General features: G+C 58.3%; 1 protein-coding gene across 8 annotated transcripts; it reads left to right on the top strand.

Annotated features, from left to right (window-relative positions):
- Positions 1-522: 522 nt before the first annotated feature.
- ADAMTSL5 (ADAMTS like 5) lies at positions 523-9,007 on the top strand. Of its 8 annotated transcripts, XM_070793541.1 has the most exons (13): positions 530-686; positions 1,522-1,842; positions 2,110-2,308; positions 2,416-2,507; positions 2,740-2,800; positions 2,945-3,053; positions 4,376-4,503; positions 4,815-4,926; positions 5,258-5,344; positions 5,471-5,634; positions 5,843-6,032; positions 6,106-6,177; positions 6,525-9,007. In XM_070793541.1, the coding sequence occupies exons 2-13, from the start codon at positions 1,787-1,789 to the stop codon at positions 6,824-6,826; spliced, it is 1,572 nt and encodes a 523-aa protein (XP_070649642.1). In that variant the 5' UTR covers positions 530-686; positions 1,522-1,786; the 3' UTR covers positions 6,827-9,007. The 8 variants fall into 8 exon arrangements, with proteins under 8 accessions (XP_070649640.1, XP_070649642.1, XP_070649641.1 ...); XM_070793540.1 differs by having other exon boundaries at positions 2,236-2,308; positions 5,258-5,634; XM_070793538.1 differs by having other exon boundaries at positions 2,161-2,308; positions 5,258-5,634.
- The last annotated feature ends 1,356 nt before the right edge of the window (positions 9,008-10,363 follow it).

The raw sequence follows: 10,363 nt of genomic DNA, 5'->3' as shown, positions 1-10,363 counted from the left end.
GTCCTCTGGTGACAGCAGCGCCCGGGAATGCGCCAGGCTGGGAAGGGGCTCTCCGCCCCCCACGCCCGGCCCCCGGGGCCGAGCTTTTCCCCAGTGCTCTGGGGCCCTGCGCTGGGGGTGGTCGGGACCTGGGGCGGGAACCCCGCAACCGCAACCCCGAGTGACCTTGAGGGAGGGGTAGGGAGAGTGATTTGGGGAGGGGTAGTGGCCGCGAAAAGGAACCTTCGGGGCGACGCGATCTGGGCGTCGGTGGAGACAGGGCAGCACCCTCCAGGAGCCACAGCAGGGCGCTCTCGGTGTGCGCACATTCCCTGGCCCTGAGCGCTGCGCCCGGAATAGCAGCCCCGAGGTGGGGGTCAGTTCCCGCGTGGCTCCCCTTCCCTGGGCTTCCCAAGGTCACCGGGACCCGGACTGTCGGACACCAGGCCGCAGTCCCGGGGCGGGGGGCGGGGCGCCGCTCGTGCAGGGCAGTCCCCTGCCGCAGATCCGTGCCCAGGCGCGCTACGGCCGCGCGGGGGCGCACGGCGCCACCGCCCCTCCGGACCCCGGCCGGGGCGCGCCCTGGGAGGCCGGGTGGGAGGGGCCGAGCCCGGCTCCCCCCGCCCCTCCTCAAGGGCCCCGCCGCTTCCGCTCGCCCAGGGGCCGCCCGGGGAGCCAGGACGAGCCGCCTGGGCTCTGCGTAGCCGGTAAGTCCCTCTTTCTATCCCCCCACTATCGCGGCCGGCGTCTTCTCCCCAACCCAAAGCTGGGGTTGAGGGGTGAGGCAACCATCCATAGGGTGGGAGGAAGCCCATCCCCACTTCCTCCTGGGGAAACTGAGGCCCGGAGGCGTGGCCGCCCTGAGATTGTACCCGCCGTGCGGCTCCTCGGGTAGGGAACCCTGGAGGGTGGGAACGGTGGTCCTTCTGGCCCCTCATGTTGCATCACCTAGACACCCCCCACCGCAACAAGCCAGTGCTAAATAGGGAGCAGTTGTCAGAAGGGCCAGCCCCCTTCCCTCCGTCTGCTCCCCAGCCGGGTCTTTTTCCTGCTGCCTAAGCCAGCCAGGGCTGGCGTTTAGAGATGCAGCGAGTCACACGGCTCTGATCAGACGGGGTCCCACCCCGGGGTTGCCCCCCACCCACCCAGTTCCTCAGTGTTTCTGAGCCAGGAGAATCGGATAACCAGAGAAACAGGGACTCGGGGGGTCTAGTGAGCCGGCCTGCCCCCACTCAGCGCCAGGACCTCCAGGCTGCAGGCCTCCAACGTCCTGTTGTGACCTCTGGGCACTGCTGGCTGCCGGGTGCCATGGCCCTGGCCCGAGAAAGGACTCACTAGGTGGCTGCTTCCCTCCCCCTTCCTCATCCAGTGCTGTGGTCACGTGGAGGGTGGGGATGACAAGTGACTCCATCCTTCCCTGACAAATGAGGAAACTGAGACCCAAGGAGGCAAAGTCTCTCTGCCACCCCCTCCCCTACTCCCACACAGCTGCCTCCCTCTTCCCTCCATCATCCTTACTGGTGGCCCCTTTCCCTCTTGCAGGCGGCTTGGGGGCTCCATCCCACACTCTCCGCACATAGGCCATGAGGCACCCACTGGACCAGGGCCAGGTCACTCCTCCCTGCCCCTCACCCCATCCAGGAGCTCCCTGCTGTCCCACATCTGGGAGCTGAGGGAACCCTGGAGGCTGAAGGCCTGCCTGTGAGGGGGTGCCTCTGCCAGGCACCAGCCCCAGCTCCCACCAGCCACACCCTCTGCAAGGTCTCATAGAATACTGGACAGAACCCAGCTGGTCCCCATTGCACAGATGGGGAAACTGAGGCCAGAGAAAGAGGAGCACCTGGCCCCTTGCCATACCAGAAGGTAGGCGCAAAGATGGTGGGGAGAGTGGGGAAGGACCTAGGACCCTAGAGAGACCCGTGCACATCCCTGGAATGAATGATTCCTTCCATGATGAGACACTAAATAAGCACCTACTGTGTGCATCATGACAGTAAACAACCAATAATAATAATTTTTACATTTTCCTTCTCCATACCAGGCTCTGTGCCTCCCATTTTTCTCACCTAATCTGACGGAGCCCTTAAAACTTTCCTATTAGGTGGGCTGTATTATGACTTCATTTTTCAGAGATGAGAAGGGAAATTCAGAGAGGTTGAGTTACTATCTGAAATCACACAGCCAGTCGGGACAGAGCTGGGGTTCAACCCCTGGCTTGCTGGCACCCCCACTGCCGTGCACCCTCTGCCCCCCTAGACCCCGCTCCCTCTGGAACCTCTTGCTCCTGCTGTGGACCTTCCTGAATTGTGGTTTGGGGGGCAACGCTCAGGTAAAAGGGGACATAGGCCCGGGGGCAGCAGGGATGGGGACCTGGCTGCGGCATGGGGTTAGCCAGCCTCCCCTCCAGGCTGACTGTGACTCTCTCTCCCCAAGTAGGGTCCGGGTGAGTGGACGCCATGGGGTTCCTGGAGTCGCTGTTCCAGCTCTTGTGGGCGAGGGCTCTCAGTGCGCAGCCGGAGATGTATCCGGTGAGGAGGCTGCCCAGTAGAATGGGAGGGGGTCCCTGCCCCTCCTCTCCTGCCAGCCCAGCCCAGCCCCTGGCCGCACCCTTGGCCTGCCCACACATGCTGTGACTTTTAATCCCACTGATCCAGCTGGAATGTGGGTGGGGTTGGCAAGGGTAGACTGATGGGCAGGCTGATTTTGGGGAAGGGGTTCCCAGAGGTGCTGACAACAGTCTGGCCCCCTTGCTCCTCATAGGTTTCCAAGGGAAGAGCTGTGCTGGGGGGACACCCATGAGTACCGCCTCTGCCAGCAGCCCGTATGTTCTACCCCACCCATCTCTTAAACTCAGTTCTCCCAGAAGCCCTCCTGCTTCCCTGCTCAAGCCCCCAAATATGCTTAGCACCATACCAGGTGCTCTTGGGGCTGTCCCAGCCTCTGCTGCACCCATCTCTGTCCCCAGGACTGTCCTCCAGGGGCCATGCCCTTTCGAGACCTCCAATGTGCCCTCTACAATGGCCACCCTGTCCTAGGCACCCAGAAGACCTACCAGTGGGTGCCCTTCTATGGTGGTGAGTAGCCCAGCCTCCTGTTAGTCCAGAGGGAACAACTCAAAACTGGCCAGGAAAAGTTGGCTTCTAAAAAGGAAGAGGAACTTGGAGGGTTGCAAGAAGGGGGCATTAGCACTGGGGCTTTGAAGGATATGTAGGAGTTGGTGAAGTGAAGCAGAGAAAGCATGTGGAGTTGTGAAGCAGGGGCAGGAGGAGGAAGGGTCTATCCTGCATAGGGTTGAACACCAAGCTGAGGATTTACTGGGAGTTGTATCCAGAGGCCAAGAGTTCTCAAACTTATACCAGTAGCAGGAAATGTTGTTGAGCTGAAAATAGCGAGTTATATAACTGTGTGCCCAGGGCAGCGTGCCTCCAGATTTAAGGGAAACAGGCAGCTTCAGACGCCACGGTGGGGGTAGACACAGATAAGAAAATCCTGGAATGGAGAAAGTTCCAACCGTCAACTCATGTTTTTTTTTTTTTTTTTCCTTCACCCTAAGAATTGGAGGAAATTTGCCATGATCTCACTCCCACAGAGGCCCGCCAGGGCCAGCTTAGGCTCTATTCCAGCAGGGTCTGCCAGCCAGCCTCAGGAAGTTGGGAGATGGAGGGAGTTTGAGTGGGGGTGGGGTGAGGGAGCAGGAATCAGGGCTGTGAGCCTGTGGGTGTGATCAGACTATCCATTGTGCCCCGCTGCCAGGCAGAGGGGGAAACAGAGTCCCAAGGAGGGACAGCAACATATTCAGGATATGCAGGGCTCAGCACTGAACAAATACTTTTTATTGAGCACCTGCCGGGTGTAGGGTCCAACTGCTGAGTAAGTTCTGCCCACCACTCTACCCAGAGCCTAGAACATTGTCTGGGAAATGTGCTTGATGACTGTTTGTGGAATGAACATATGAAAGAATGAGTGAAGAATAGGTAATGACGTTAATATTGTGTGTGCATGCTCAGTCGTGTCCAACTCTTTGCAACTCCATGGACTGTAGCCCGCCAGGTTCCTCTGTCCATGGAATTTTCCAGGCAAGAATACTGGAGTGGGTTGCCATTTCCTTCTCCGGATGACGTTAATAATGGGTCCCTAGTATTAAGACTTAACATGAATGAATGAATGAATGAATACATTCTGGCCCAGTATACGAGTCTGGGACAATCCCAGGGAACGGGAAGCAGAAATGCCTAAGGTCCAGTCCATGCTCTGCCTCAGCCTCCATGTGTGGCTTTGGCTGAATCTCTGAGCCTCATATGCCCAAGGGAATGGCTGCCTGGGGAAGACTGGCAAGGAGGGAGCTGGAATTCAAATATAAATCCCCCCACATTCCACCGACTTCTCCCATCCCCAGCACCCAACCACTGCGACCTCAACTGCCTAGCGGTGGGGCACGACTTCTATCACAGCTTCGGTCGCGTACTGGACGGTACCCCCTGCAGTCCGGGCGCCCAAGATCTCTGTGTGGCTGGCCGCTGCCTTGTGAGGATTCCAGGCCCCGCCCCGCCCCCTAAACTCCACCCCGCCTCTTCCCTCCATACCTCGCCCCCAAACCCCATTTATTTAGTTCCTGGTCCTGCTCTCTTCCCTAGGCCCCGCCCCTTATCAAGTCCACGCCCTCCCCTGTCCCATCTATCACTAGACTCCATCCCCAGCCTCCTCCCACGAGGACCTGCCCCCAAGGTTGCATCCTTTTAGGTCTTGATTCGGCCCTCTTCCAGGGTCCCGCCCCTTCGTTGGCCTAGGCGGGCGGGGACCGTCTGACGGCGCGCGTGTCCACCCCACCCCTTTAGAGTGCCGGCTGTGACGGTTTGCTGGGCTCCGACGCCCGCGAAGACCGCTGCGGCCGCTGCGGCGGCGCCAACGACTCGTGCCTCTTCGTGCAGCGCGTGTTCCGCGACGCCGGTGACCGTCTGCCCCGTCCTCGAGTTCTCCCAGAGCCCTTTAAGATGTCCGCGCTGATTGGACAGTCTCCGGGCCAGCCCCCCCCCCTCGTCATTCTGATTGGTCTTTGCCAGATTATCCCGCCCTTCCCTGAACAGACGTGGGTTTAACTCTTTTGCTGCCTCACTTAAAAGGTGGTAATAATCGTTAACTCCAATCCATCGATCAGTACTGGTCTTCGGAGGACCAGAGCCTTGGCTAATCTCCTTACCGCAGCATCTCACTTAATCCTCAAACCAGCCTTCAAATACACCCTAGCTGCTCCCCAACACCTTCCTTCCCTCCCGCCCAGGTGCCTTCGCTGGGTACTGGAACGTGACCCTGATCCCCGAGGGCGCCAGACACATCCGCGCCGCCCACCGGAGCCGGAACCACCTGGGTATCGCAGGGTCCGAGGGAGGAGGCGCCCCGCTGGCCGCCCGAATCCCCCGGGGAGGGAGATGGCAGGGTCGGGGAGATGGGCAAGGCCATTTCCAGGGAGCCCGGGCTGACCCTTCCCTTGCAGCGCTGATGGGGGGCGACGGGCGCTACGTGCTCAACGGGAACTGGGCGGTCAGCCCGGCCGGGACCTACGAGGCAGCGGGCACCCGCGTGGTCTACACCCGCGCCACAGGGCCGGAGGAGACGCTGCGCGCCGCCGGGCCCACCTCCCAAGATCTGCTCTTGCAGGTGGGGGCGGGCCTGAGAGGGTAGCTGGGCGTTGGGGTGGGGTCAAAGAATCTGGGAAGGGAGCAGGGGTCAGAGGGGGAAGGCTGGGGACTACCGGTCAGAGGGAGGAGGCAGGGTAGAGTGTGCGTGGCGGGGAGTGGCCGGCCACTCCCCGGTCCGAGGCAGTGCCCTAGTGTGTAACACTCTCCCCGCCCCGCCTCCGCCCCAGGTCCTCCTGCAGGAGCCCAACCCAGGCATTGAATTCGAGTTCTGGCTCCCTCGGGAGCGCTATGGCCCCTTCCAGGCGCAGGCTCAGGTCTTGGGCTGGTCCCCGCGGCAGCCTCAGCCTCGAGAGGTAGAACCTCAGCCCCTTGAGTCCCCCACTGTCATCCCTCCACGGACCCCGATACCCACTCCAGGTGAGCTGGGGACAGCCTGGGTGGGGGGCCAGCAGGGGCAAGGCCCGCACCCCTGACCGCACTGCCCCTGCAGAGCCCTGTCCACCCTGCCCTGACACCCGCGGTCGTGCCCACCGGTTACTCCACTATTGCGGCAGTGACTTCGGTGAGAGGTCCCTGACCCCATCCCTCACCTGGCCCCCAATTGACCTGAACTTGACCCCTGTCTTGCTGACCTGTAACTCTGGTCCAACTTTACCCTTCACTCCTTGACCTGACTACAACTTGACCCGTTGTGACCCTAATTTTGACTCCCTGATCTGATCCTTTGCCCTAATCTGACTCCTGACCCCTCATTGATCCCTAAGCTGATCTTGACCCCAGGCCACAGCTGACCACAGTCCCCAAGAGCCTCCATTGCCCCACCTGACCCCCAGTTCTGTCGTCTTGCAATGGGTGCATGGTTGGGACCCAGACCCTGTCCAGCAGGGCTCAGCATGGTCCCACCCACAGTGTTCCGGGCCCGTGTGCTGGGCCGCGTCCGCCAGGCTCAGGAGACTCGCTATGAGGTGCATGTGCAGCTCATCTACAAGAATCGCTCTCCACTTCGGGCCCTGGAGTACGTGTGGGCGCCAAGCCGCTGCCCTTGCCCCCCGCTGGCCCTCCATCGGGACTACTTGCTGGCTGCGCGGCGCCTCATCAGCCCTGATGGCACCCAGGACCGGCTGCTGCTCCCCCATGCTGGCTACGCTCGGCTCTGGAGCCCTGCCGAGGACAGCCGAGTGCGCCTGGCTGCCCGGCACTGCCCTCTCTGAGCCCCCGGACTAGACCTTGGCCACACATGGGTGACTAGTCTTAAAGTCAGCATATGTCTCCTCTTGCCATAGTTTCCAGGGAGCTAGGCACTGTTTGTCTTCCACCTGCAGCTCTATGACTCTCCCATCATCACACTCAGACACCTCTACATTCAGAGCCGCTCTCACCAGCAGGCCCACACGGGTGGGGACTCACTGAACAGACTTTTAATTCTGGTTTCCTCTCTCACCTTGGCTGCCAGGAAACCCATAGCTGTTCTACACTCAGAGACTTTGTGTCTGCTTTCATTCCCCTTGCTTCACACTCATGTGCTCAGAGACATTGTCACACACAAGCCTGGTCCCAGGAAAACATGCCTAAAGAGATGTTGTAATGGTTTTCCCTCTTGTCCTGCCTACCAGAAAGTTCATCACTGTTTAACCCCCGACACTCTCTCCTTTCACGCTGCTACTTACACATGTACTCTCACATTTTCAGAGACACTGTCACAAACAGGCATGACCCCCAGAAAACATGCCTACCCAGGCACTGTAACATACCAATGTCCCCTTTTGCCCTTGCCACCAGGAAGTTCACAGATAATCTTAACAGCTTCAGCAATTTGAGCGTGGGGTGGGCTTTCCTCCAGGCAACCCTGCTGTTCATCCCTTTTTTATTCCTATTTAATTTTTACAAGAGCTGTTTAAAAAAAAAACAAAAAACAAAAAACAAGCCCAATTACACACACTTGGCCGCAGACACTTTGGAATGCGCTGGTAATGAGATCTACAGTCATGCTCCCTGCTCACCCCCACCCCCCCCCCCACCAACCCCTGTGTGCACATGTGATCATGTGCCCTTTGTCCCTCCTGGTCCAGCCTCCAACTCTCTCCAGCATGACTGATCCTGGGAGCATTGTGATGACAAGAAATAGATGATATGGGAAGGTGGGGGTTTCTTAGGTCCCAACCCCATCCCCATGCCCCTTGGGGCCACACATTCATCTCAGGCCATTTCGAGGGGGGGACCCCTCCAGCAGAGTAGGCAGGTCAGTGCCCCACCTTCAGCCTGTGCCCTGTCCTGGTGTTCTGGATGTGGTCTCCTCATAGCTTCTAGAGCCAGGAGGGTAGGCCTAGGTCATGTGGATTGGAAGTGTCTGCGGGGTACCAGCAAACCTCTCCTGCCTCTCCACCCTGAGTGGGGTGGCTCATGCCATCATTTGAGACAACCTGCTCATCTGTACTGTCTGTGGTTGTTTTCCTCTGGGCCGCAGGATGGTGGGAGTGTTCAAGGGGTGCAGGACATGCAGGTCTCAGTGGACTCAACCCTTGACCTTGGGGGTGACTCCGGTCAAGCCCTGCAGCTCTCTGGGCCTCAGTTTCCCCATCGTGAGTACTCTTTCAGCCCCACTCAGCCCTGACCATGGGAAGCACACCCTTCGGGACTCCTGCCCTACCCCTTCGGTTCACTCGTGCGTTCCTCCAAAGACTATTTATTGAGCGCCTACTGTACGCCTGGGACCAGCAGCGCCTGGGGCAGCCCAGGCCTGGCCCAGTCTTCTGCAAAAAGTGATGAAGCCGGAGGATCTCAGGACCGCCCCCTCCCGCGAGGCCGAGCTGGTCGCAGCTCTGGAGGGAGGCGTGTGGCCCGCGCGCCCCCTGGTGGCAGGACGGGGAAGAAGGGATTCCGCGCTCCGGGTGTTACCTGCAGTCCCCAAGGGACCCCGAAAGGCCCAGATGGGCCCCTCTGCCTCACTACAGTGCGGGGATGGATCGGGGAAGTTGAGTCTCCGGCTTCCTCCGCCCCGGAGCTTTGTGGAATAGCGCTGCCATCTACTCACCAGCTATCTGGACCGGTTGTCCAGGGCGAGGCGCCTGCCCCGGGGTGGATTGGGGGTGGGGGGAGAAAGACGCCAGTGCGGGGTTCACTATCAGACAGCATGGCCTGTGACCCCACCAGCCGCGACTTCCAGCAGCCGCTCCTTCAGGCGGCAACATTGTTTCCGGAAACGACCATGTAACCAGGGATCGATGGAGCCATTTAAAGACAGAACACATTGCAATTTTAGATACTCGAATTCAGCAACGTAGTTGAGGTCCAAACTAGCATTAGCACTTGCCCAGCAAAAGTTCCACACCGCTTTGACACTTTCTTTTTAAACATGAATAAAAAGGCCAGGTGGTTACATGCAACAAAGGAAATGAGTGACTCAAGATCTGTTTCTTTGTGTCTTTACCATCCTCGGGTTTATTATTGACTGTCCACTTGGGTTAGCCACTGGATCGCTGCCCGGAGAGACCGCAGGTGATTACAGACGGAAACTCCCTCTCCAGGGAGGCATGCACAACTGAGTCCACTCAAGCCTCCCGCCCTGGGAATTCTTCAAATGGACTTCCTGCAGGAGGCAATGTTTATTAAAGGATGAAAACTGGAGAAGGAAATGACAACCCACTCCAGTATTCTTGCCTGGGAAATCCCAGGGACAGAGGAGCTGGGCGGGCTACAGTGCAAGGGGTCACAGTCAGACACGACTTAATGACTAAACAATAACAACTCCTTGGTCTTTGGTTCTGTGTAACTTAAAGCTAAGTTCTTGGGACTTCAACTTCCTAGAAATATTTTGAGGTTAATACTGGAGCCAGCTGGACTTCATCTAGCAGATTTGAGATAAATAAGGAGCTATGACAGGGCTTCCCAGGTGGTGCTAATGGTAAAGAATCTGCCTGCAAATGCAGGAGACTTAAGAGATGCAGGTTCTATCCCTGGGTTGGGAAGATCCGCTGGAGAAGGAAATGGCACCGCACCCCAGTATTCTTGCCTGAAAAATTCCATGAGCAGAGGAGCCTGGTGGGTTACAGTTCAGAGGGCCACAAAGAGTTGGACACGACTGAGCACACAAAGAATGGAAACAGGAAGTTTGGAACTTGCGTTCCTGTTAAAACTGTAGTAATCACAACAGCTAATTCATCCTCCCCACAAAAGATTGTATTCAGCAGTCTTGCAGCATGCCAGCTGTGGGGAGCCGGGTGAGATGCTTTTCTTACTGTTTTGAATTCTCTGCAGAGATCACCCCTCTGTTGGCTGAGCTTCTCTCTCACTGACCCTGTACCATCTGGCTGGCCCACAGGAGAACACATATCCAGTTGAGGGGCTGCCCCAAACCCCCGAACTGTCTCACACCCAGAGGGTTAGTCGAGGGCATGGGGGTTAGGATGGTATGACCACCTGGGTAAACAGTTTGGCTGTTTCTGCTATAGTTGAAGTAATGCTCGTGTACAAAGTTGAATTATCATGTTCGTGTCCTACCCTCTAGCATCTGTGAACAGGACCTTTGGGGAAAGGGTCTTTGCAATGTAATTGAGGGTCTCAAAGGAGTACCTGGGTGAAGCCTAAATCCAATGACCAAGCACCTTGAGGAGGCACAGAAAGAGAAGATACCCATGTGAAGACAGTGGCAGAGATCCGAGGGAGGTGGCCACAAGCCCAGGGATGCCTGGGGACTCCCAGAAGCTGGAAGAGGGAGGAAGGACCCTCTGCTGGGGCATCCAGAGGGAGCA

This window comes from Bos indicus, chromosome 7 (genome assembly GCF_029378745.1).
Source record: "Bos indicus isolate NIAB-ARS_2022 breed Sahiwal x Tharparkar chromosome 7, NIAB-ARS_B.indTharparkar_mat_pri_1.0, whole genome shotgun sequence".
Classification (NCBI taxonomy): domain Eukaryota; kingdom Metazoa; phylum Chordata; class Mammalia; order Artiodactyla; family Bovidae; genus Bos; species Bos indicus.
Note: the sequence above shows the minus strand (reverse complement) of the source record. Positions and strands in the feature narration are given on the sequence as shown.

Coding starts and splice junctions, on each gene's coding strand:
- ADAMTSL5 (XM_070793536.1), top strand. CDS start 1,787: ATGGGGAAACTGAGGCCAGAGAAAGAGGAGCACCTGGCCCCTTGCCAT. Junction 2,508..2,739: donor CGCAGCCGGAGATGTATCCG/GTGAGGAGGCTG, acceptor TGCTCCTCATAG/GTTTCCAAGGGAAGAGCTGT. Junction 6,033..6,105: donor GACCCCGATACCCACTCCAG/GTGAGCTGGGGA, acceptor CTGCCCCTGCAG/AGCCCTGTCCACCCTGCCCT.